A 27,893-nucleotide genomic window follows, 5' to 3' on the forward strand; every position below is an offset into this window, starting at 1 on the left:
TAGATCATGAAAAGACATGGAGAAACCTTAAATGTGAAACCGTAAGTGAAATAAGCCAGTCTGAAAAGGGTACATACTGTATGCTTAGAACTACTTGACATTCTGGAAAAGGCAGTACTACAGAGAGAATAAAAAGATCAGTGGTTGCCAAGGTGTCATGGAGGAAAGATGAAGGAAGGAATTAATATATGGATCACAGAATATTTTTAGTGTGGGAAACAATTTTTAGGATGACAATTCTGTATGACGCTGTAATGATTCATTTGTCAAAACCAATTGGACTGTACAAAACACAGAGTGCACCCTCATGTTAACTGTGGATCTTCTTTAATAACCTATAAATAATGGTTAATTAATTAGACCACATTTATCACAATAATCTAAAATGTTAATAATATTTAGAAAACTTGATGTGAGAGGTTGACGGGTATATGAAAACCCTGTACTTTCTGCACAATTTTTTCTATAAACCTAAAACTAAAAATAAAGTCAATTTAAAAAAACCTAAAAATTTATCACAGGACATAAAATATGATCTAAATTAAAGAAGAGACAGAACATGTTTCCATGTGGGAAGATATCATAGAATAAAAGATACGTTTTATCAAAATATATAGAAGCAACAGAATTTGATAGAATATAAATTATTTGAAACTGGACAACATAATTACACAGTTAATATGAATGAATATACCAGAATTGCCAAGAAAATATTGAAAAAATGGCATTTGTGAGAGGGGACATTTCTATGAGTTGCTATCAATTATTGCAAAACAGCATCAACTGAAACAGTAATCTAAGGAAAAGATAATTGACCTGTAAAATAGAGAATCCAGAAACATAAAAATGCATACATATGAGAATATAGTATATAATAAAGGTAACATTTCTTTTTAATGTAGGTGGAGGGAGAATGATGGTTTATTTAAAAATGGTGTAGACATAATTGAATATCTACTTAGAAAAATAGATCTTGTACCCTGTTTAAGAAAAATTCCAAACGAATTGTAAAGAGTCAATTTTATCTACAAAAACAGTGGTTTAGGAATGACCATTTCTAAATGCCATCACTTATTTCAATGAGTTAAGTTTTTAAGTAAAAAAGAGCTTTGCACTGATTTATCTTGTTATATGTTCTGACTGCTTTTCTAAAGGTAGAAAAAATGTCATTAGAAACCTCATAATACCACAGCCCAAATGATCAACACTTGCTTGCTTAAAAAAAAAATAGTTTCCTAAAATGCTTGGAGATTTTGAATCCCTTTTGGAAGTGTAATAAAATTAAACCATGCCTTCTTTTGTAACCATAAAATTGTATGACACCTTGAATGTTTAATCTCGTAACAAGAATTTTCAAAGACATATTTATCCAGAAGAAGTGAGTTGCAAAGCTCATGAAAGCATCAGTTAAGTGTGCCCTGAAACCATAGTCAATGACACAAGATTTAAGACCCATTTGTACTTCTTTTTGTTCCTAGATATGGCATTAGAAGTGGGGAGGTTTTTTTTTTTTTTTTGGTTAACTGTTTGTAAATTATAAAAAAGGTGGGTTATACAATATGAATAGGTATTTGGCATGTACAAGTATCACTCGGCTTCAAGTCTGAGGACTTGGATTCTGATCACCATACTACCATTAACATAGATAAGTAATTAAATATCACTGGACCTCAATTTCCCCACATATATAATAGATGTAAGTAATAGCCGTTCTATACACTAGACATGTTATAAAAGTTTATTGATTTAAGTCTTTACTTGAGATTTGCTACAACTATAGAAATGGAAAAGTTACATTGAAGCCAGAAATATAGTTCCCTAAGTCACCTCAGACTCTAATTTAAGGCTGAGATTTTTTTAAAGGTCATATTATTATGTATAATTTTACAAATAGCAAAATTCATCCCTTTTACATGTATAATTTGATTTGATGTGTTTTGACAAATGGATACACCATAGTCAAGATATAGACCAGTTCTATCACTCCAAGTTCTTCAGTGTTCCTTTGTAGTCAATCCTTTCCTCCCAGCCTTAGTCTTTGGTAAAATTCCTTTGTTTCTATTCCTATAATTTTGCGTTTTCCAGAATGTCATATAAATAGAATAATATGTAGCTTTTTTGTCTGCCTTCCTTCACTTAGCATAATGCATTTAACATCCATCTATGTTGTGACATTTTGATATATGCTATATATGATATATTTCATTTCTTTTTATGCTTAGTAGTATTTCACTGTATACTCTATTTAACCATTCAGTAATTGATGACCATTTAGATTGTTGCCACTTTTCGATTAGGAATAAAGCTGTTACAAGTATTGCATTTTGACATTGTATTTTCTTGCTTTATCCACATGATTTGTTTGCGTCAAGTTTGTACTCTTTTAAAAGTATTCCTTTTTAAAATTTAACAAGAGTTTGCTCTTGATCTTTCCCAAATTGTTCTAAGAATCTCAGCTTAGAAGGGACCTCAGTATATATTTAATGGCATCCCAGGTATACAAACAGTTCAAAGCATATTAAATCTTCTTAAGTAATGTCTTTCCTACAGTCTGTCTTCAGTGTATCCACCAGAATGATCTTTTAGAAATACACATCTAATCACAGGATGCCACTTCTTAATGTATTCCAATGATTCTATAAAATAAAATAATTTAGATGATAGCTCCTTTTTATTGAGTGTTTGCAGGGCCTAACATTGTGCCAAGTATGTTTGTGCACTGCATAACTCAATCTTTATTGCAGCCTTTTGAGAGGCTACAGGGTGGCAGAGCTGAGATTTGAACCCTGACAGTGTGGAAATATCTTAGAATGGAGTTTAAGGCTCTTTACATTTGAACCCAGCCACTATCAACATAGCAAAATTATTTGTAATTTTTTGTATATTTCACGTTTTCACATTTGTGTCCTTCTATGCATGTTGTTCCTTCTGTCTTCTATGTCCTGCCTGCCTTTTATATACTGTTCAAAACTCAGCTTAGTTGCTCATAGTAGCCCGCCTGCACTCCATCCCTTGCTCAGATCCAGTCTGCTGCAATACATGAATGACTCAGCATTAAAATTCAAACATTTCTTCTTTTTCTTTCTCTATTTCTTCTTGTTCTAGTATTCCCATTATGTCTATGTTACACCTTTTGTAGTTCCACAATTCTTGGATATTCTGTTCCACCTTTTTCCATTCTTTTCTCTCCTTGCTTTTCTGGTTGAGAAGTTTCTATTGACATTATAGTCAAACTTACTTGTTGTTTCCTCAGCTATGTACAGTCCACTAATAAGACCATCAGAGGCATTTTTTAAAATTTCTGTTACAGTGTTTTGATTCTTTGCATTTCCTTGAGATTATTTTTAAGAGCTTCCATCTCTCTGCTTATATTACCCATCTATTCTTACATGTTGTCCACTTTTTCCATTACAGTTATTAACATTTTAATCATGCTTATTTTAAGGTCTCAATCCAAGAAATATAAAATTTCTGCCATATCTGAGTCTGTTTCTTTCTTTTTTAACTTTTATTTTAGGTTCAGGGGTACACGTGAAGGTTTGTTACATAGGTAAACATATGTCAGAAGGGTTTGTTTTACAGATTATTTCATCACCTAGGTATTAAACCCAGTATCCAATAATTATCTTTTCTGCTCCTCTCCATCCACCCTCAAGTAGACCTCAGTGTCTGTTGTTTTCTTTTTTGTGTTCATAAGTTCTTATCAGTTAGCTGCCACTTATAAATGAGAACATGTGGTATGTAATTTTCAGTCCCTGCATGAGTTTGTTAAGGACAGTAAGTCTACAGCACCATCCATGTTCCCACAAAAGACATGATGTCATTCTTTTTTATGGCTGCATAGTGTTCCATGGTGTATATATACCACATTTTCTTTATCCAATCTGTCACTGATGGGCATTTAGGTTGATTTCATGTCTTTGCTATTGTGAATAGTGTTTCAATGAACATTTGTGTGCATGTTTCTTTATAGTAGAATGATTTATATTCCTCTGGCTATAAACACAGTAATGGGATTGCTGGGTCAAATGGTATTTCTGTTTTGCTCTTTGAGGAATCACCATACTGCTTTCCACAAAGGCTGTACTCATTTATATTCTAACCAACAGTGTATAAGTGTTTCTTTTTCTTCACAACCTCACCAGCATCTGTTATTTTTTGACTTTTTAATAATAGCTATCTGACTGGTATGAGATAGTATTTCATAGTGGCTTTGATTTACATTTCTCTAATGATAAATAATATTGAGCTTCTTTTTTTTTCATATGCTTGTTGGCTGCATGTATGTCTTCTTTTGAAAAGTGTCTGTTCATGTTCTTTGCCCACCTTTTAATGGGGTTGTTTGTTTTTCTCTTGGAGATTTGTTTAAGCTCCTTATAGATGCTGGATATTAGACCTTTGTTATATGCATAGTTTGTAAAATTTTTCTCCCATTCTGTAGATTGTTTGTTTACACTGTTGAAAGTTTCTTTTGTGGTGCAGAAGTTCTTAAGTTCTATTAGACCCCACTTGACAATTTTTGCTTTTGTTGCAATCACTTTTGGTATTTTGTCATGAAAGTTTTGCCCGTGCCTGTGCCCTGAATGTTGTTGCTTAGATTATCTTCCAGGGTTTTTATAGTTTTGGGTTTTACATTTAGTTCATTAGTCCATCTTGAGTTAATTTTTGTATATGGTGTAAGGAAGGGGTCCAGCTTCAATCTTCTGCATATGACTAGTCAGTTGTCCCAGCATCATTTATTGAAAAAGGAGTATTTTCCCCATTGCTTGTTTTTGGCAGCTTTGCGAAGATCAGATGGTTATAGATGTATGGAGTTATTTCTGGCTCTCTATTCTGTTCCATTAGTCTATGTGCCTGCTTTTGTACTGGTACCCTGCTATTTTAGTTGCTGTAGCCCTGTAGTATAGTTTGATGTCAGTTAACATGATGCTTCCAGCTTTGTTCTATTTGCTTAGAATTGCCGTGGCTATTTGGGCTCTCTTTTGGTTTCTTATGAATTTCAAGGTAGTTTTTTCTAGTTCTGTGAAGAATGTCATTGGTAATTCGATAGGGATAGCATTGAATCTCTAAATTGCTTTGGGTAATATAGCCACTTTGAAGATATTGATTCTTCCTATCCATAAGCATAGGATGTTTTTCCATTTATTTGCATCCTCTCTCATTTCTTTGAGGAGTGTTTTGTAATTCTCATTGTAAAGATCTTTCACCTCTCTGGTTAGCTATACTCCTAGGTATTTTATTATTTCTGTGGCAATTGTGAATGAGACTGCTTTTATAATTTGGCTCTCAGTTTGGCTATTGTTGGTGTATGTGAATGCTAGTGATTTTATACATTGATTTATTGTTCTCATATTTTCAACTTTTTGATTTCTGCCTTAATTTTATATGATTTGACTCAGCAATCCCCATTACTGGGTATATGCCAAAGGAATATAAAATGTATAAATCAAACTTTGCTGAAGTTGTTTATCACCTGAAGGAGCTTTTTGACTGAGACAATAAGGTTTTCTAGATATAGAATCATGTTGTCTGCAAACAGAGATAGTTTGACTTCTTTTCTTCTGATTTGCATGCCCTTTATTTCTTTATCTTGCCCGATTGCCCTGGTCAGAATGTCTAATACTATGTTGAATAGAAGTGGTGAAAAAGAGCATCCTTGTCTTGTGCCAGTTTTCAAGGGGAATGCTTCAAGCTTTTTCCCATTCAGCATGATGTTGACTGTGGGTTTGCCATAGATGGTTCTTATTATTTTCAGATAAGTTCTTCAATTCTTATTATTTTTTCAGATAAGTTCTTCAATACCTGGTTTATTGAGATTTTTTAACATGAAAGGGTGTTAAATTTTATCAAAAGCCTTTTCTGTGTCTATTTAGATAATCATGTAATTTTTGTCTTTAGTTCTGTTTATGTGATGAATCTCATTTATTGATATGTGTATGTTGAACCAACCTTGCATCTCAGGGATGAAGCCCACTTTTTCATGGTGGATTAACTTTAGGTGTGCTGCTGGATTTTGTTTGCAAGTATTTTGATGAATATTTTTACAATGAAGTACAGCAAGGATATCAGCCTGAAGTTTGTTGTTTGTCTGTCAGGTTTTGGAATTAGGACAATGCTGTTTTCACAGAATGAGTTGGGGAGGAATCTCTCTTTCTCAATTTTTTGGAATAGTTTCTGTAGGAATGATACCAGCTCTTATTGGTACATCTGGTAGAATTGGGCTATGAATCCATCAAGTCCTGGCCTTTTTTTCTTTTCTTTTTTTTTTCATTGATAGGCTATTTATTATTGATTTAATTTCAAAGCTCACTATTAGTTTGTTGGGGGATTCAGTTTCTTCCTGGCTCAGTCTCGGGAGGGTATATGTGTCCAGGAAGTTATCCATCACTTCTAGGTTTTCTAGTTTGTGTACATAGAGGTGTTTGTAGTTTCTAGTGGTGGTTTTTATTTCTATGGGGTCAGCAATAACATTCCCTTCATCATTTCCAATTGTGTTTATTTGGATCTTTTTTCTTTTCTTCTTTGTTAGTCTAGCTAGTAGACTATCTATCTTATTAATGTTTTCAAAAGCTTTTAAATGGCTTTTCATATCTCAGTTTTCTTCAGTTCAGCTTTAGTTTTTGTTATTTCATGTCTTCTGCTAGCATTGGAGTTGATTTGTTCTTGCTTCTCACTTTCTGTTTTGATGTTAGGTTGTTAATTTGAAACCTTTCTAACTATTTGATATAGGCATTTAGTACTATGAATCTCCCCTTAACACTGCCTTAGCTGTGTCCCAGAGATTCCAGTATATTGTATCTTTGTTCTCATCTTTTTCAAGGAACTTCTTAATTTCTGCCTTAATTTCATTATTTATCCAAGAGTCATTCAGGAGCATGTTGTTTAATTTCCATGTAACTGCATGGTTTTAAGTGATTTTCATATTCTTGACTTCATTTTTTATAGTTATACTGTAGTCTGAGAGTGTGTTTGCTATAATTTTGGTTATTTTGCATTTGTTGATGATTGTTTTATATCCAATTTTGTGATTGATTTTGAGTATGTGCCATGTACCAATGAGAAGAATATATATTCTATTGTTTTCAGGTGGAGAGGTCTGTAAAGATATATGAGATCCATTTGGTCCAAAGTTAAATTTGGGTCTTGAATATCTTTGTTAATTTTCTGCCTTGATGATCTATTTCATACTCGATGGGCTGTTGAAGTCTCCTACTATTATTGTGTTGGAGTCTATGTATCTTTGTAGGTCTCTAAGAACTTGCTTTATGTACCTGACTTTCCTTATGGTGGGTGCATATATATTTAGGATAGTTAGGTCTTCGTGTTAAATTAAACCCTTTACCATTATGTGATACCCTCTTTTTTATCTTTGTTGGTTTGAAATCTGTTTGTCTAAAATTAGAATTGGAATCCCTGCTTTTCTTCTGTTTTGCATTTTCTTGGTAGATTTTCTTTCATCCCTTTATTTTGAGCCTTTGAGTATCATTAAATGTGGGATGGGTCTTTTGAAGATAGCATACAATTGGGTCTTTCTTTTTTATCCAGCTTGCCACTCCATGCCTTTTAAGTAAGGCATTTAACTCTTTTACATTCAAGGTTAGTATTAATACGTGTGGATTTGATTCCGTCATTGTGCTGTTAGCTGGTTATTATGTTGGCTCGTTTGTCTGGTTGCTTTTCAGTGATGCTGGTCTGTGTGTTTAAGTGTGTTTTTGTATTAGCTAGCAGTGGTCTTTTCTTTATGTATTTCTTGTCATTTTCAAGATCTCTTGTAAGGTAAGTCTGGTGGTGATGAATTCCTTAAACATTTGCTTATCTGAAAAGGATCTTATGTCTCCTTCATTTAAGAAGCTTAGTTTGGTTGGATATGCAATTCTTGATTGAAGATTTTTTTCTTTAAGAATGTTGAATATAGGCCCCCAATCTCTTCTGGCTGGTAGAGTTGCAGCTGGGAGATCTGTTGTTAGTCTGATGGGGTTCCCTTTGTAGGTGAACTGCTATTTGTCTCTAGCTATCTTTAACATTCTTTCTTTCACTTTGACCTTGGAAAATCTGATGATTATGTATCTTGGGGATGATCATCTTGTGTAGAATCTTGCAGAAGTTTTCTGTATTTCCTGAATTTGATTGTTGGCCTCTCTAGCAAAGTTGGGGAAGTTTTCATGAACAGTATCGTGAAATATGTTTTCCAGGTTGTTTTCTTTCTCCTGTCTTCTTTCAGGGATGCTAATGATTCAGAGATTTGGCTTCTTTACATAATCCTATATTTCTTGAAGGTTTTGTTCCTTCCTTTTTATCATATTTTCTTCATTTTTGTGTGACTCTCTTAATTCAGAGAATAAGTCTTAGAGTTCTGAGATTCTTTCCTCAGCTTGGTTTATTCTGCTACTAATAATTTTGATTGCATTGTGAAATTCTTGTATTGTGTTATTTAACTCTGTCATACCTGTTAGGTTCATTCTTATACCAGCTATTTTGTCCTTCAGCTTTTGTATCATTTTATTGTGATTCTTTTCCTTGGACTGGGTTTTTTTCATCCTCCTCAATCTGAATGATCTTTGTTCCTATCCATATTCTCAATTCTACTTCTGTCATTCCCACCACTTCAGCCTGGTTAAGAACTCCTGTTGGAGAACTCATATATTTGTTTGTAGGACATACAACACTCTGGCCATTTGAGTTACCTGAGTTCTTGTGCTGTTTTTTTCTCATCTCTCCCTGTGGGTATTCCTTTAACTGCAGTGTTGATTGAGTAAAGTCAATAAACTTTTTCTGAATGTTTTCACTGGGCTGAGGCTTTGTGAAGGGTCTTTATTTGAGGCTGACTTCCTGTCTCCAGTTTCAGAGATGGGTATGTAAATGAAGTATTTTTAGTATAGAAGCTTTGGGGTGTGATCAGCAGGTGGCACATAGGCTTATTGTTCAGTTGGTAGACTCTTGCTCAGTTGTGTAGCTTTCCTATGTTTTCTCATATTTGCAACCATGTTCCCTCTCAATGTTCTGAAAATATGGGTTCCTCTCTCTCTAGTGCTGGCTGTAGACTGCAACTTGGCACCAATGGGCTGCTCACTGTAGCTCTGTGGTGATCTCAGTGTTTTATGTTTTTTCCCCAACTGGGAAGCAGCAGAAGAAGGGACTTTATTAGTGGTTGTGGCCTACTATCATTTGCTTGTCTCCTGGGGGCTCCACTTAAGAGAGGTGCAGGTCAGAAATTGCTTAGTGCAATCAGCCTAGTATGACGGGCCTGTGCTGTGGGTCCAAGCCAGGACTTCCCTGTCTGGTGACAAGTAGAGTGGGGGATGTGTGGGACCTGTGGACAATGGACTGGCCTCCTCTCCTTGGGTCAACTGCAGCTTGTTGGTGGTTTGGATAAGGTACTTAGGATATTTGCTCCTTTGCTAGCCTGAGTGTGGCAAGGGCTATTCTACTACAGAGGTAGTGGCACAGAGGCTTTTACTTGTCCCTAGAGGCTCTGTCCAGGAAGTTGCCAAGTTGCTACTGGCTCAATAGCTATGGTGGGGCGGGAGGGTGGCTGGAGGCCCAGGCCTGAAAGACCTACTTGGTAAGGAGATATAGGTATAGGCACCCCTGTAACAGTCTGGTCATTTTTCCATAGGGCTTCTGCAGTATTCTGGGAGCCTGCTTTAGACCCTAGTCACCTTGGATTTTCTAGTACCTAGAGGTATCATTAGTGGAGGCTACAAAACAGCAAAAATGGCAGCCTGCCTCTCCCTCTGGGAGTTTCATCCCAGGGAGTTATGGACCTATTGCTGGCTCAAAAGCACCTACAGAAGGTGGGTGGAGACCCTGGGTGGAAGGTCCCACTCAGGAGGAATGGGATTGAGGACCTGCTTAAAAAAGCAGCCTGCCACATTTTGATACAACAGCTGTGCTGTGCTGGGGTCTGCACTAGCCCCTGATTGCCTTGGACACTCCAAAGCCCCAAAGTTGGAACAGCTAAGTTTTCCAAACAGCAAAGATGATGGCTCACCCCTCCCTCTGAGAGCTTCATCCCAGGGAGGTTACAAATCTTTGTTAGCCAGCGAACACCGGCAGGGGTGGCTGCAGGCCCAGTTTTGGGAAGTCCCACTCAGTGAGTAGGAATGGGATTGGGGACTCACTTAAAGAAGCAGTCTGGCCACATTTTGGTAGAGAAGCTGTTTTGTACTGGGGAATCCCTTCTGCCCCTGGTCAGCTTGGACTCTCCAAAGCCTGAAGGTTGAAATGGCTGTCACACAAACAGCAACCATGGTGACTTGCCCCTCTCTCTTGGATCTCCATCCCATAGAGGTTACAAATTTATTTTGGCTGGAGAATACCAGCAGGGGTGGCTACAGACCCAGTTTGGGAAGTCCCATCCAGTGATGAGGAAAAGGATCGAAGCAGTCTGACCATGTTTTGGTAGAGCAGCTGTGCTGTGCGGGGAGGTCCCTTCCAACCTTCATCAGCTTAGACCCTCCAAAGCCTGCAGGCTGGAATGGCTAAGTCACCCAAACAGCAAAGACTCCCCCTGTCCCTGGCCCCAGGAGCTCCTTTTTAGAAGGTGCAGTGCTGCTACCAGTGGCTAGCTGGAATTCCAAGCCTTATTCTGTTAGGTGCTGTGGATGTGGGGCCTGCAGGCTGTTGCTGCTCAGCCCCCATGGATTCAGCCTCTTTACTAGGGATATGGATGGGTGTCTAACCTCCCACTTTTCTAGAGCTCAAGCTGCTTTTTCTGGAAAGCCTGAGAATATAAAGAATCCTCACATGCTTGAGTGGCTACTCTGCCAAGAATCCACATAGCTCTGTCCATCAGACTGAAGACCCTGGTGGAATGGTTCATATGGAGATCTGCTGACGTGAGAGTTGCAAAGATCTGTGGGAGAAGCGTGGCTTCCTGTGGTCACACTTTCACTCACCATTTCTCTGCACAGGGGGGGTTCTCCTGGCTCTGTGTTGCTTCTAGGTGGGCCATCGTCCTGTCTTGCTTTTCTTCACTCTCCACAGGTCAAGTTGTTTTCTTGATTAGTCTCAGTGTGAGTACCTGGATGTTTCAGCTGAATGTGTTGTGTTTACTCACCCCTTCTGTTCCTCTCTGTGAGAGCCACGCATGCTAGCTGATTCTAGTCAGCCATCCAGGCCACTTCATATCTTAGTCTGTTTCTGATGCTTGCTCTCTCTTGAAGCTGCTTTTTTTTTTTTTGTCTGATATACCTTGTAATTTTTCAGTGAAAGCCAGACATGCTGTACTGACTGGGTAAAAAGGAACTGAGGTAAACAGGCCTTTAGTATGAGGTTTTTACATTTTTCTGACTAACAGTAAGGCTGTGTTTACTGTATTCTATAATTGTGGGTGTTAGGGGCTACAATTCTTCCTGGTGTCCCTGTTTTCTCTCTTCTATTGTCTTTGGGTTTCCCTGGAGACTTCTTAAAGAAGATGTGAGTTGTGCAGTTCTTTTAACCGTGATGCCTTATTATTAGACAGGAATCTTAATTGACGTGTTGAGAAGATACAGGGTGAGGGTAAGTGCTATATAATATTACAACTAGGTTTCAGCTTTTTAGTGAACCTTTTTGCTGAACTGTGACTGCAAGTGCTGCTCAGCTTCTCTTCCACCCACTAGTTGAGACAGGAAGGCTAGGACTGCTGGAGCTAGCTTTTTTTCTTCCTTCACTTCAAAGGCTAAAAGGACCTATAGTTGGATAGTTTCCTTCTCCATGTCAAAGGCTAGAAAAGGGTAAAGAGTACCAGTTGCTGGCTCATGCAGCTGCTTCTGTTCCCAGTGAACTGTGATTCTCTGCATTCTCCTGTTTCTCCAGTTTTTGGGGAAGTGGTTTTCTTTGTGACCTCAGTTATCTAATGCATCTGAAAAAGATTATTGATCTTCAGTTTGTTTGGCTTTTTTTTTTTTTGTTTTTGAGATGGAGTCTCACTCTGTCACCCAGACTGGAGTGCAATGGTGCGCTCTCGGCTCACTGCAACCTCCACCTCCCAGGTTCAAGCGATTCTCCTGCTTCAGCCTCCTGAGTAGCTGGGATTACAGGCATGTGCCACCGTACCCAGCTAATTTTTATATTTTTTTAGTAGAGACAGGGTTTCAACATCTTGGCCAGGTTAGTCTCGAACTTCTGGCCTTGTGATCCACCTGCCTTGGCCTCCCAAAGTGCTGGGATTACAAGCGAGAGCCACTGTGCATGGCCTGTTTGGCTTTTTTCTTGTTGTGAGGATAGTAGCGATAACTCCTAAGCCCTTTACATGTCAGACTGGAAACCAGAAGTTAGCCTTAGAATGATAACTTTGGATTAAAGTATTGTCTCTAGACTGCTATAGAAATTTGAGTCACATTAACTTCTGATGATCATTAATATATCATAATATATGGTATGTATAACCTGAAAGCAAAGTACTGAAGGTAACAAAATTAATAGAATAATAGTTAATATTATTGAGTAGTTTTAGCATGTGATGCCCTATAATACAGAGCATTTAAATTTATCACCTCATTTAATCTTTATAATCTCCCCCAATTGGTAAATATTATCACCACTTGTTATTTTTAATAAGTGAAGCAACTGAGGCTTAAATTGATTTAGTAGCATGCTAAGAAACATACTACTTGGGATTCTAACCCAAATGTTTTAGTCTAGAACTTACATTCTTAACCACTGTGGGCTACCAATACCAACCTTAAGAAGGTAAAGATAAAAAGTTGGAGAAATTGAGCTTGGAAGGAAAGGACTCCTTGTAGTTGATTATCCTAAGGGTTTGGAGTAGAGATAGGCTGAAAAGGACAAGGCTCATACCTAATTTGCAATTGTACTCCTAATTGTCTCTTTCATCTTAAACTGTAGAAAGTTCAGTTTCCCTAAATATTATTATTAGTATTATTATTTTCAGGTAGAGTTTTGCTCTTGTTGCTCAGGCTGGACTGCAATGGTGCGATCTTGGCTCACCGCAACCTCAGCCTCCTGGGTTCAAGCAATTCCCCTGCCTCAGCCTCCCTGGTAGCTGGGTTTATAGGCATGTGCCACCACACCTGGGTAATTTTGTATTTTTAGTAGAGATGGGGTTTCTCCACGTTGGTCAGGCTGGTCTCAAACTCCTGAATTCACATGATCCATCCACCCACCTTGGCCTCCCAAAGTGCTGGGATTACAGGAATGACCCACTGTGCCCAGCCCCCTAAAAATGTTTAAACAGGTGTCTAGATGACCAGAATATAGTCTCCAGGGGAAAGGATGAAAGTTGGTCTGAGGGGGTGAATATTGGGTATTCAAACAAAGGTATTTGAGGACTAGAGGTTACATGATTGGTATATGGTCACATAGCTGCTTTGTGGTTAAACTTCAGAATCAGAAGAAATATTGAAATCAATCTTTCCATTTTTGTTGCCATGGGGAATGAGTCATGTGCTCTGAATGGCACTAAAGTAAACACAATCACCAAATCAAATGGATTTAAAAAAATACCTGTAGGTATGATGATAATATCTCAGAAGTAGACTGTGAGTACAGTAGTAAATATTTCAGGGTGGAAACTCTAAGATCCAAATTTGGCTGGCAACAGGTTACTTTAGGGTTCTTGGTAAACAGATGTCTTCATTGTGCATTCTGAGCTTTCAACCCAGCAACTACTGGCAAGGGACATTTGCCACTCAGGAAGGCAGGGAGGGAAAGGAAAGACGCTGGGCTTTAAGTGTTCACATTATGATGACTGAATAAGGATGTCTTACAACAAACTACTCTATGAGGTGATAGCCGTGTCACAAAGCAAAGCTGATTGTTGAACTTAAAAAACTCTAGCAAGACAGGTTCTCAGCAACATTTTCAAGTTGATGAAGTTTAATAGTCCCAGAGACAATAAATAGTAGGAGAATTACTCAGTGAGTTCAGTATTAGGGGACTGTTCACATTTAAGCCTTTGGTAGTTTGTCCTGCCCTCATATAGATAAGCATCTCGAGACTTAACCTGTGCACTTCAAATTCTTTGTCTAGTATGTTCCTAGAATTAAACAAGTCTGGAGAAATAAGGCATGGTGATATGCTTTGGCTGTGTCCATACTCAAATCTCATCTTGAATTGTAGTTCCCATAATCCCCATGTACCATGGGAGGGACAAGATGGAGATTATTGAATCATGGGGGTGACTTCCCCCATCCTGTTCTCATGATAGTGAGTTCTCACGAGATCTGATAGTTTTATAAGGTACTTCTCCCTTTGCTGGACACTCCTTCTGTCTCCTGCCACCCTGTGAAGAGGTGCCTTTCTCCATGATTGTAAGTTTCCTGAAGCATCCCCAGCCATGCAGAACTGTGAGTGAATTAAACCTCTTTTCTTTATAAATTCCCCAGTCTTGGGTATTTCTTCATAGCAGCATGAGAACAGACTAATACATATGTCAATATTTTCTGTTGATAAGGAAAGCAGTGAGCAGGAAAGACACAATGACAGCAGTAAGCCTAGCAGACAGCTGCTTAGGGGAGAAAGAGTTCAGATAACGGAACCAAGAGCCTGGAAGACTTCTGAGAGTCTAGATAGGAATCCAGACTGAGGTAGAATAGCCAACAAAGTAACTTTGTAAAAGGTGGATTAGTGGAGGCAGGATGATCATCTATATAGTGTGATGGGAAAGGCAGTATTAAAGCTCTTCTGACCAATATAGTTCCTCTTCCCACCTACTAAAATTAGGGTTTGAGTGGCCTCTAGGAGCCATACATTTTCTGTGGGTTAAAGTATTACTTTGTTGGGGATGGTTAGCCAATTAGTGAAGATTTCTTTGTATCTAATTAGTTCATTAGCACCAATTTTCACCAAGCAGAGCTGGAGGTTCTAAAGAGATATAATCGAGTATTAGAAAGGTTTAGGAACCTTTAGGAATTCTCCATGCTGTATGACCACTCCGTATAGTGCTGCCTAACAAGAATGTAATGAATAAACCTGCAAGCCTCTGGATCCTGGCTGCTCGCATGGTAGTGAATATTATTCCCATAAGCAAATTTGCTGAAGATCACGGAACTTGGGAGAACCCCAGATTTTAACCTAGAGATTTCTTGCCCTAAAGCCAGTTTGCCTTTTCATCTATACTACATTGTCTCCAGAGGGATGTTGGTGACCTGAAGACAACGTATTCTTATGCCACAGTTAAAAAAAAATCCTCTATTGGATGCAAAGAACATTTTATAATGCTAGATAGCAACTTGGAAAGTACATGGGACTGTCTTGATCTATTTCCAAAACAACATATAAAGATTCTAGGCTGTTCTTCATTAGGAGTTATTTTCTAATTCCTATGCACTCTTTTTAGTTTTTGCTTCCTGGGGAAAAAAAGCAAAACAGCAGAGAAAATGAAAATTGTTAGAATTAATTGCATATGGACTTTCCCCAAAATGACATTAGCAAATGACACTATTTGTCTTTGAATGAGTGTGTGGGCTTATTTGCCCACCCCCACCACTGTTGTTTGAAAGTGCAGCAGCTCAGTTTTCATTTTCCTTCCCTCTCAAAATGCCCAGAGGGACCATATTTTTGTTTAATGACTTTCAGAATGATTCTTTAGAAATCTGAGGCTATCAGAGTTGGAAGCAATGCGAAAATAATTGTGGATTATTATTGTATGATGACAGTGGCAGCTGGGCTGTTTCTTTTTCTCTCTGTTCAGACTTTCTTCTTCATTTTCCCAGAAATCTTATATCCCAAGGTTTAACTCAGAAGCAAATCTCATATAGGTGATAAACCTTGCCAGACATGGTACATAATATAATTTCAGACAGGCCCTTAACTGTTCTTCCGAAAGACTCTAGGGAGTGAAGCATTCTTATATCTATATGCCCTCAGTAGTATTACATTTATTTACTCTCTTACAATCTGTGTGGGTAGTTGTATTGAATATAAAGCAAGCATATCTCTTAAATATTATACCTGTGAATTTAAGCACCAGTTTGTGTGTTTTGTTGTCAAAACTCCTGCTAACGGGAAAGAAAAAATGCTGTTATCATGAAAAAAAAAAACAAGTACTTGCTGTCTCAGATCACTTACACACAGATGTACACACACATACACATGCACACAAATGCATAAGCACTCACAGCTGGGGATTGAGAGTCAGCACAGATTCTAACTTTACATGAATTTTTAAGATATGTTTATGGAGGGCAGGGGTGAGGAGTGCTAGATGCAGATGTTGTATACACCATAGTGGGGAGTGTAAAAGTGCTATCGATTATTGTTCACATTATGTGCTTCAATATCAATTTATTTATTGCCTCAAATGACAGACTCAGAATTTACAATTTACATGATAAAATACTGTGGGTTTTTTTTTTTTTTTTTTTTTTTTGAGACAGAGTCTCATTCTTATTGCCCAGGATGGAGTGCAGTGGCATGATATCAGCACACTGCAACCTCTGCTTCTTGGATTTAAGCAATGCTCCTGCGTCAGCCTCCCGATTAGCTGGAATTACAGGTGCATGCCATCACACCCACTAATTTTTATATTTTTAGTAGAGATGGGGTTTCATCATTTTGGCCAGGCTAGTCTCAGACTCCTGACCTCAGGTGATCTGCCCACCTCAGCCTCCCAAAGTGCTGGGATTACAGGCGTGAGCCACCATGCCTGGCGATGAAATGATTTTTGCCTTGAATATTTGGCACTCCCTAACAGCTATCCCCTACACTTTGACTGATGTTTGGTTGAACATTTTAGGTGAATTATAGACAGAATGGGACAACATCTAACAAGTAGTCTGAGAAAATTCCTAAAAGACAAAGATACTTGCCTGAATATTCTTACTTACTTGGCTATTGTTATATTCTTGTCACTTTCTGGAAAAGTATTAAACATTCCTTTCTAGGGAAGTTCAATCTTGGTAGCAAGATTCCCTCACATTCCTATCAGGAGAGTAACAGAATTGGCTTCATAACCATAATCTTATTCTGTGGTTATATATCACTCAACTCAGAATGTAAGTGGATGATTTCTCCAGGCTGTTACTGTAACAAAGTGTGTCCTCATTTTACCTAGCTATGTTTCTAGCTTAATTTAATTTTTTAACTTAAACTTAATATTTTATATTCCTACCCTCTCCACCCCCACATGGATTTCTTGACTATACGGAGAGAGATTCTGGAGTACTAGTATTAGTTTTTATAATAAGGAGTAATTAATGAAAAAATTATAAACTTTATTGCCAATATAAAATCCTATTATGAATGTTTAATAATACCTAAGACTCCCCTAGAGTATACTAAGTGGCTAAATAAACCATGACCTCTTAGGACTCTTAGGAAATATCCCTATCAAATAGAAAGAACCAAAACATTATACTAATATTTAGTGCCCGTTAAGGTTCTGCTATACCTCTCTTGTATTTGGGGAGCCTCTATGCTATCTATTTATTTTTTCAGAATGCCTCTAAAGACTTCTTACTCTCGGGGTCAGGACTTTAAAGTGGCTTGTAGTGAAATAGTTGTGGTATTTGAATTGGATACAGTAGGACACATTTGTGATTTTTCTTGGTCATTGACTTAACTCCTTAGTTACATATTTTGAAAACTAAAGAATACAAAAAAAGTAAAAGTACTAATTTGCCAGTACTGGTATGTAGTCTGTGAACTTTTATTTTTTGCTTACTTGAAAATATTTTATCTGCAGGAATGCAAGCCAAAATTGTGGAGAAGCATAATAATACAGAAAGGAAATGCTCTTCTAATCCAAGATGTTCAAGAAGAAGATGGAGGAAATTATACATGTGAACTTAAATATGAAGGAAAACTTGTAAGACGAACAACTGAATTGAAAGTTACAGGTAGGAATCAGTTCTACAAACTTATGGAAAATGAGATTTTAAGTATAATTTGTTTTGGGAAGCAAGAGTTTTGTTCAAAGAACCAACTTTCCGTGAATTTAGAATTGCCTGCAAATCAAACAGTTGAGAAACTTGCTATTAATAAGTTATACTGAGTAAAAGCAATATATGAAATATGAAAAAATAATTTAGAGAACAAAGGCCTAATTGCTGCATATCTGTTCTCTACCTTTACGAAAGGTTCTGAACTCTTCAATCAATCGTTATTACTAAAAATCTCAGAAAATATATAGTGGAACTACTCTAGAATTTTGACTTAACTCATTTGTGGAATCTCCTTGTAGGTGAAAGCTGATTTTAGAACGAAAGTCTGTTGGATTTTTGTAATGAAATCTTCTTAGACTATATTCAAAATATCATTTATGCAAAATTCTCCATAAGTGAATGATGTTATTGTTTCTAGTGATTCTTAGAGCAACTCTAAATGAAGAACATGCATATGTGTGTTTTAAACCTGAAGTACAAACAAAATGTAAGCTAGTAGAAGAGACATACTCAGAATATTTTCACCTGTTAGAGAATTTTGGGAAGTAATTTTCAGAGACATAAGACAAAATCTAGTACCAAAAAGATATCCCTTACAATGAATATGATGGGACCTAAGAAATTGTATGACAAAAAAAAATCTACTTACTATGGCTCACTAACAAACCTTGACTAATTTTCCTATTATATATGTCACGTGTATTATAATCTCATATGTGGAACCTAAAAAAAGTTGAATGCGTTGCAAAATAGAGTAGAAAAGTGGTTACAGGGCAGAGAATGGGGAATAAGGAAATGTAGGTAGGTCAAAAGGTACATAAAAACTTGCAGTTATATAGGATGAATGAGTCTAGTGATTTAATGTATGGCATGATGACTATAGTTAGTAACATTACACGCTGAGGCTGGCACAGTAGCTTACGCCTATAATCCCAGCACTTTGGGAGGCCAAGGCAGGTGGATCACCTGAGGTCAGGAGTTCGAGACCAGCCTGGCCAACATGGTGAAACTCTCTCTCTACTAAAAATTAAAAAAAAAAAAATAGCCAGGCATGGTGGTGTGTGCCTGTAATTCCAGCTACTTGGGAGGCTGAGACAGGAGAGTCGTTTGGAGTCCTGGGAGGCTGAGGTTGCAGTGAGCCAGGATCATGCCAGTGCACTACAGCATGGGCAACAGAGTCAAAAATAAAAAATAAAAGTAATATTGTATGTTGAAAATTTGCTAAAAGAGAAGACTTTAGGTTCTGTTATCACAAAAATAAACATGGGATGACTGATATGCTAATTTGTTTGACTGTAGTACTCATTTTACTGTGTATGTGTAAAACATTATTGTATACTTTAAATATAATTTAAAAAGTATGTGTGTGTATATTTGTATGTACAAACATACATATTTCTATTTTGGATAATATTCAAGCCATGATAAACTTGGAAATTATTAGGACAACTGCAATATTGATTGCATTACCTGACTTACGATTAATGCACTTGGGTATTACCCGTTTAACATCTAATGCCAACATCAGCCAGTTGATTAATTATAACATACTCTTGCTAATGTTTGCAGTACATTTGTTCTTCTATTTTATTTTTGTTAAAAAAGGTTCAAAAAGTTCTGGCTAACCTTTTTGAGGTAATGTTAAAATCAAACAACTAATTAATACTTGCTGAGTTAAGACCATTGCTATAACCCATATATTTAATTAAGTTTTTGATCCTAGAGAGTTTTGTCTTTTTCAAAATTCTAAATGTTAACACAGGGAGTATATATATATATATATATATATATATATATATATATAAAACTAATATATAATATATCTATATGTTACTTCACTATGTATACCAATAAATGACAGTTTTACTTTTTTTTTAAATTTTTTATTGGATTTTAGGTTTTGGGGTACATGAGCAGAGTATGCAAGACAGTTGCGTAGGTACACACATGGCAGTGTGCTTTGCTTTCCTTCTCCCCTTCACCCACATTTGGCATTTCTCCCCAGGCTATCCTTCCCTACCTCCCCCTCCCACTGGCCCTCCCCTTTTCCCCCCAATAGACCCCAGTGTTTAGTACTCCCCTTTCTGTGTCCATGTGTTCTCATTTTTCATCACCCGCCTATAAGTGAGAATATGCGGTGTTTCATTTTCTGTTCTTGTGTCAGTTTGCTGAGGATGACGTTCTCCAGATTCATCCATGTCCCTACAAATGACACAAACTCATCATTTCTGATTGCTGCATAATATTCCATTGTATATATGTGCCACATATTTCCAATCCAGTCTATTATCAATGGGCATTTGGGTTGATTCCAGGTCTTTGCTATTGTAAACAGTGCTGCAATGAACATTCGTGTACATGTGTCCTTATAGTAGAACGATTTATAGTCTTTTGGATATATACCCAGTAATGGGATTGCTGGGTCAAATGGAATTTCTATTTCTAAGGCCTTGAGGAATCGCCACATTGTCTTCCACAATGGTTGAATTAATTTACACTCCCACCAACAGTGTAAAAGTGTTCCTTTTTCTCCACATCCTCTCCAGCATCTGTTGTCTCCAGATTTTTTAATGATCGCCATTCTAACTGGCGTGAGATGGTATCTCAATGTGGTTTTGATTTGCATCTCTCTGATGACCAGTGACGATGAGCATTTTTTCATGATTGTTGGCCTCATATATGTCTTCTTTCGTAAAGTATCTGTTCATATCCTTTGCCCACTTTTGAATGGGCTTGTTTGTTTTTTTCCTGTAAATCTATTTGAGTTCTTTGTAAATTCTGGATATCAGCCCTTTGTCAGATGGGTAAACTGCAAAAAATTTTCCCATTCTGTTGGTTGCCGATTCACTCTAGTGACTGTTTCTTTTGGCGTGCAGAATCTGTGGAGTTTCATTAGGTCCCATTTGTCTATTTTGGCTTTTGTTGCCAGTGCTTTTGGTGTTTTGTTCATGAAGTCCTTGCCTACTCCTATGTCCTGGATAGTTTTGCCTAGATTTCCTTCTAGGGTTTTTATGGTGCCAGGTCTTATGTTTAAGTCTTTAATCCATCTGGAGGTAATTTTAGTGTAAGGTGTCAGGAAGGGGTCCAGTTTCTGCTTTCTGCACATGGCTAGCCAGTTTTCCCAACACCATTTGTTAAACAGGGAATCCTTTCCCCATTGCTTGTTTTTGTCAGGTTTATCAAAGATTGTATAGTTGTAGATATGTTGTGTTGCCTCCGGTACCTCTGTTTTGTTCCATTGGTCTATATCTCTGTTTTGGTACCAGTACCATGCTGTTTTGATTACTGTAGCCTTGTAGTATAGCTTGAAATCCGGTAGTGTGATGCCCCCCGCTGTGTTCTTTTTGTTTAGAATTGACTTGGCTATGCGGGCTCTCTTTTGGTTCCATATGAAGTTCATGGTGGTTTTCTCCAGTTCTGTGAAGAAAGTCAATGGTAGCTTGATGGGGATAACGTTGATTCTGTAAATTACTTTGGGCAGTATAGCCATTTTCACGAGATTAATTCTTCCTAACCATGAACATGGAATGTTTCTCCATCTGTTTATGTCCTCTCTGATTTCGTTGAGCAGTGGTTTGTAGTTCTCTTTGATGAGGTCCCTTACGTTCCTTGTGAGTTGTATTCCAAGGTATTTTATTCTTTTTGTAGCAATTGCGAATGGCAGTTCGTTCTTGATTTGGCTTTCTTTAAGTCTGTTACTGGTGTAGAGGAATGCTTGTGATTTTTGCACATTGATTTTATATCCTGAGACTTTCCTGAAGTTGCTTATCAGTTTCAGAAGTTTTTGGGCTGAGGCGATGGGGTCTTCCAGGTATACTATCATGTCGTCTGCAAATAGAGACAATTTGGCTTCCACCTTTCCTATTTGAATACCTTTTATTTCTTTTTCTTGCCTGAATGCTCTGGCTAGAACTTCCAGTAATATATTGAATAGGAGTGGTGAAAGAGGGCATCCTTGTCTAGTGCCAGATTTCAAAAGGAATGCTTCCAGTTTTTGCCCATTCAGTATGATATTGGCTGTTGGTTTATCCTAAATAGCTTTTATTACTTTGAGATACATTCCATCGATACTGAGTTTATTGAGGATTTTTAGCATAAAGGGCTGTTGAATTTTGTCAAATGCCTTCTCTGCATCAATTGAGATAATCATGTGGTTTTTGTCCTTGGTTCTGTTTATGTGGTGAATTACGTTGATAGACTTGCGTATGTTGAACCAGCCTTGCATCCCCGGGATGAATCCTACTTGATCATGATGAATAAGTTTTTTGATTTGCTGTTGCAATCGGCTTGCCAATATTTTATTGAAGATTTTTGCACCTATGATCATCATGGATATTGGCCTGAAGTTTTCTTTTCTCGTTGGGTCTCTGCCTGGTTTTGGTATCAGAATGATGTTGGTCTCATAAAATGATTTGGGAAGGCTTCCCTCTTTTTGGATTGTTTGAAATAGTTTTAGAAGCAATGGTACCAGCTCCTCTTTGTGTGTCTGGTAGAATTCGGCTGTGAATCCGTCTGGACCTGGGCTTTTTTTGAGTGGTAGGCTCTTAATTGCTGCCTCGACTTCTGACCTTGTTATTGGTCTATTCATAGTTTCAGCTTCCTCCTGGTTTAGGCTTGGGAGGACAAAGGAGTCCAGGAATTTGTCCATTTCTTCCAGGTTTACTAGTTTATGTGCATAGAGTTGTTTGTAATATTCTCTGATGAGGGTTTGAATTTCTGTGGAATCTGTGATGATTTCCCCTTTATCATTTTTATTGCATCTATTTGGTTGTTCTCTCTTTTATTTTTAATCAATCTGGCTAGTGGTCTGTCTATTTTGTTGATCTTTTCAAAAAACCAGCTCTTGGATTTATTGATTTTTTGAAGGATTTTTCGTGTCTCAATCTCCTTCAGTTCAGCTCTGATCTTAGTTATTTCTTGTCTTCTGCTTGGTTTTGAGTTTTTTTGATCTTGCTCCTCTAGCTCTTTCAATTTTGACGATAGGGTGCCAATTTTGGATCTCTCCATTCTCCTCATATGGGCACTTATTGCTATATACTTTCCTCTAGAGACTGCTTTAAATGTGTCCCAGAGGTTCTGGCACGTTGTGTCTTCGTTCTCATTGGTTTCAAAGAACTTCTTTATTTCTGTCTTCATTTCATTGTTTACCCAGTCAACATTCAAGAGCCAGTTGTTCAGTTTCCATGAAGCTGTGCGGTTCTAGATTGGTTTCTGTATTCTGAGTTCTAACTTGATTGCACTATGGTCTGAGAGGCTGTTTGTTATGATTTCAGTTGTTTTGCATTTGTTGAGCAGTGCTTTACTTCCAATTATGTGGTCAATTTTAGAGTAGGTGTGATGCGGTGCTGAGAAGAATGTGTATTCTGTGGATTTGGGGTGGAGAGTTCTGTAAATGTCTATCAGGTTTGCTTGCTCCAGGTCTGAATTCAAGCCCTGGATATCCTTGTTGATTTTCTGTCTGGTTGATCTTTCTAATATTGAGAGTGGAGTGTTAAAGTCCCCCACTATTATTGTGTGGGAGTCTAAGTCTCTTTGTAAGTCATTAAGAAGTTGCCTTATGTATCTGGGTGCTCCTGCATTGGGTCCATATATGTTCAGGATCGTTAGCTCTTCTTGTTGTGTCGATCCCTTTACCATTATGTAATGACCTTCTTTGTCTCTTTTGATCTTTGTTGCTTTAAAGTCTATTTTATCAGAGATGAGAATTGCAACTCCTGCTATTTTTTGCTCTCCATTATCTTGGTAAATCTTCCTCCATCCCTTTATTTTGAGCCTTTGTGTATCCTTGCATGTGAGATGGGTTTCCTGGATACAGCACACTGATGAATTTTGGATTTTTATCCAATTTGCCAGTCTGTGTCTTTTGATTGGTGCATTTAGTCCATTTACATTTAGGGTTAATATTGTTATGTGTGAATTTGATACTGCCATTTTGATGCTAAGTGGCTGTTTTGCCTGTTAGTTGTTGTAGATTCTTCATTATGTTGATGCTCTTTAACTTTTAGTGTGATTTTGGAATGGCTGGTAGTGGTTGTTCCTTTCTATGTGTAGTGCCTCTTTTAGGAGCTCTTGTAAAGCAGGCCTGGTGGTGACAAAATCTCTGAGTACTTGCTTGTTCGCAAAGGATTTTATTCTTCCTTCACTTCTGAAGCTCAGTTTGGCTGGATATGAAATTCTGGGTTGAAAGTTCTTTTCTTTAAGAATGTTGAATATTGGCCCCCACTCTCTTCTGGCTTGTAGTGTTTCTGCCGAGAGATCTGCTGTGAGTCTGATGGGCTTCCCTTTGTGGGTGACCCGACCTTTCTCTCTGGCTGCCCTTAGTATTTTCTCCTTTATTTCAACCTTGTTGAATCTGACGATTATGTGCCTTGGGTTGCTCTTCTTGCGGAATATCTTTGTGGTGTTCTCTGTATTTCCTGCATTTGAGTGTTGGCCTGTCTTGCTAGGTGGGGGAAATTTTCCTGGATGATGTCCTGAAGAGTATTTTCCAGCTTGGATTCATTCTCTTCGTCCCCTTCTGGTACACCTATCAAACGTAGGTTAGGTCTTTTCACATAGTCCCACATTTCTTGGAGACTTTGTTCATTCCTTTTTGCGCTTTTTTCTCTGATCTTGGTTTCTCGTTTTATTTCATTGAGTTGGTCTTCGACTTCAGATATTCTTTCTTCTGCTTGGTCTATTCGGCTACTGAAACTTGTGCATGCTTCGCGAAGTTCTCGTATTGTGTTTTTCAGCTTCTCTAATTCCTTCATATTCCTCTCTAATTTATCCATTCTTTTTTATCATTTCCACATATCTTTTTTCAAGTTCCTTATTTTCTTTGCATTATTTAATACATGTTCTTTCAGCTCGCAAAAGTTTCTCATTATCCACCTTCTGAAGTCTAATTCCGTCATTTCATCACAGTCATTCTCTGTGCAGCTTTGTTCCCTTGCTGGTGAGGAGTTTTGGTCCTTTCTAGGAGGTGAGGTGTTCTGGTTTCTGGTGTTTTCCTCCTTTTTTCGCTGGTTTCTTCCCATCTTTGTGGATTTATCTGCTTGTCGTCTGCGTAGTTGCTGCCTTTTCGATTGGGTCTCTGAGTGGACACCCAGATTGTTGATGATGAAGTATTTCTGTTACTTGGTTTTCCTTCTACCAGTCTAGCCCCTTCGCTGTACGACTGCTGAGGTCCACTCCAGGCCCTGCTTGTCTGGGGTGCACCTTTAGCAGCTGTGGCAGAGTGAGGGATGCTACCAGTTTCTTTTTCTGCTATCTTTGTCCCAGGGTGATGCCTGCCAAATGTCAGTCTTTTGGATATAGAGGGGTCAGGGAGCTGCTTGAGGAGAAAGTCTGTACTTTATAGGAGCTCAATTGCTGAGCTGTGAGCTCTGTTGTTCATTCAGGGCTGTTAGGCTGCTATGTTTGATTCTGCTGCAACAGAGCTCATTATAAAAACCCTTTTTTTCTCAAATGCTCTGTGGTGGGGGGTTCAGGCTTTATTTTTGAATGTCCGTTGAGGTGTCCTGCCCAGCTAGGAGGCAGACTAGCCACTGTTTGCCTGCCGAGGCTCTGCCCTGCTGTTGTGTGGTTCACCCTGTTGCTGCAGGCTCTGCTGTTCTGCTGTGGTCTCCGCCATGCCCTGCGGCGGAGTCTCTCTGTTGTAGCGGGTTGCCTCGGCAATGGCAGGCTGCGTCAGCAGTAGGTGTGTATCTCTGTAGGGACGGGTTGCCTCGGCAATGGCTGGCTGCGTCAGCAGTGGGCGTGTATCTCAGTTGGGGCGGGTTGCCTCAGTAATGGTGGATGCCCCTCCCCCACAGAGTGTCTCGGACCGTCTTCATGGGGATTGTTTGAAATTGCGGTTTTGTTTGTCCCACTGGGCTACCCCACACGCTCTGTCCCTGCAATCCCCTGGGCTGGCCCACTGTCCATGTTTCGTTCAGTCTCAAGTCCAGCCCTCTCAATTCTCAGGTTGCCAGTTCAACAGGGCACCCAGACAAGCGTGCCCTGTGGGAAGCGCTGGGTAGGGCCAGCCGCCACCACCCCGGCTGCCGGCTTCTCCAGGCAGAGCTACTGCCTGGCGTCCCACGTCTCCTTTAAACTTGGGAATTTCCCCGTTCTGTGGGCAACAAAGATCAGTCTGGAAATTCAGCTCCGACTCACCTCTCCGCGGATTCAAGGAGAGCTCCAATCCTGGGTTCTCACAGCGCCATCTTGAGTCCTCGACAGTTTTACTTTTTAGTTTGATTTTTGTAGAGTACCTTCTATGCAAGTTTAAATAATTCTTTTGATTAGAATTGCATGTTCTTTTCCCCATGAGCTTTCAAAATAACTACAATATTGAGCCAATTCCAAATAGCAAAGATCTACTTTTGATTAGTTTCTGATTTCTTCAACATGAACTAGACTGCCCTGCCTCATTCATGGCAGAAAATTCAATCATGGGCAGTTGTACATAATTAATAAATGGCCTGACCATGCACAAAGCCTTGAAGCATCACTTTGACCACAATCTCCATTCCTTATGAGATGCTTGCAGAACACTTTCATTTTGGATCATTTGCTGAATGTTGTAACATTATAGTATTTGGCTTGAGTTTTAAGTTGAACTAGAATAAAGTAAACACCAAACCTCCTTTTCACTCACATCCAATGGGTTCTGTGGACAACACCTTTGCTTCTTTTATTTCATTTTAGATTCTGGAAAGAGAGCTAGAGCTACTTATTTTGTGTATTTTATAAGATGTTAATTTACCTGCTTTAAACATTTAGTATAGTTGAACTACAGATCTAAAATTTCATTTGAATACCTTGAAGAGGACCTCAAAATTTAATGTGCATCAGAATCATAGAAGGGACTTGGATGGGATGAAGATGAAGATCTTTAAATGAAGATCCTCATTTCTCCCTTAGATCCTAAATAAGTACATCAATAAGACTAGGAATTTACCATTTACCTTTTCGTCCAGGTGATTCTGTTTTATGCTTTCCAAGGCTCATGTTTTTGAGACACACTAGAGGAGAGAATGGTGTTAACAAGTTAAAGTCATAGGTTTGATTATTTTGTATGTTAGTGTATACACACACACAGGCACACACACACTGATTTTTATGGGCCCCAATTTGTTTCTTTTAAATTCCTAAGACCTGCCATGAAAATAGAGATCATGGTAACCAAGGAAAATGTGTCAAGTGGGGAGGACTCAAGATGGCGCTGTGAGAACAACCCAGGATTGGAGCTCTTCTCGTTGAATCCGCAAACAATGAGTCAGAGCGGCATTTCCAGACTGATCTTTGTTGCCCACAGAACGGGGAAACTCCCAAGTATAAAAAAGACACGGGACGCCAGGCAGTAGGTCTGCCTGGCGAAGCCGGCAGCCAGGGCGGCGGCGGCCGGCCCTACCCAGCAATCCCCACAGGGCGTGCTTGTCTGGGTGCCCTGTTGAACCGGCAACCTGAGACTTGAGAGGGCTGGACTTGAGACTGAATGAGACTTGGACAGTAGGCCAGCCCAGGGGATTGCAGGGATTGGGATACCCAGTGGGACGAACAAAACCACGATTTCAAACTATCCCGAGCAGACGGTCCGAGACGCTCTGTGGGGGAGGGGTGTCCACCACTACCGAGGCAACCCACCCCAACTGAGATACACGCCCACTGCTGACGCAGCCAGCCATTGCCGAGGCAACCCGCCCCAACTGAGATACATGCCCATTGCTGACGCAGCCAGCCGTTGCCGAGGCAACCCGTCCCTACTGAGATACACGCCCACTGCTGACGCAGCCTGCCGTTGCTGAGGCAACACGCTACAATGAAGAGACTCCGCCGCAGGGCGTGGCAGAGACCACAGCAGAGCCGGCAGGAACAGCGCGAATCACACAACAGCAGGGCGGAGCCTCGGCAGCCAAACAGTGGCTAGTCTGCCTTCTGGCTGGGCAGGAAACCTGATCGGACATCCAAAAATAAAGCCCAAACCCCTCAACACAGAGCATTTAAGAAAAAAAAAGGGTTTTTTAATGAGCTCTGTTGCAGCAGAATAAAACATAGCAGCCTAACAGCCCTGAATGAACAACAGAGTGCACAGCTCAG

General features: G+C 38.8%; 1 protein-coding gene across 1 annotated transcript in view; it reads left to right on the forward strand.

Annotated features, from left to right (window-relative positions):
* IL1RAPL2 (interleukin 1 receptor accessory protein like 2) overlaps positions 1–27,893 on the forward strand; it is a 1,167,415-nt gene that overhangs the window by 634,990 nt on the left and 504,532 nt on the right. Inside the window, exon 5 of the mRNA XM_017968450.4 lies at positions 17,630–17,783. Coding sequence (XP_017823939.2) covers positions 17,630–17,783 — 154 coding nt within the window. The remainder of the gene's footprint in view (positions 1–17,629; positions 17,784–27,893) is intronic.

This window comes from Callithrix jacchus, chromosome X (genome assembly GCF_049354715.1).
Source record: "Callithrix jacchus isolate 240 chromosome X, calJac240_pri, whole genome shotgun sequence".
Classification (NCBI taxonomy): Eukaryota; Metazoa; Chordata; class Mammalia; order Primates; family Cebidae; genus Callithrix; species Callithrix jacchus.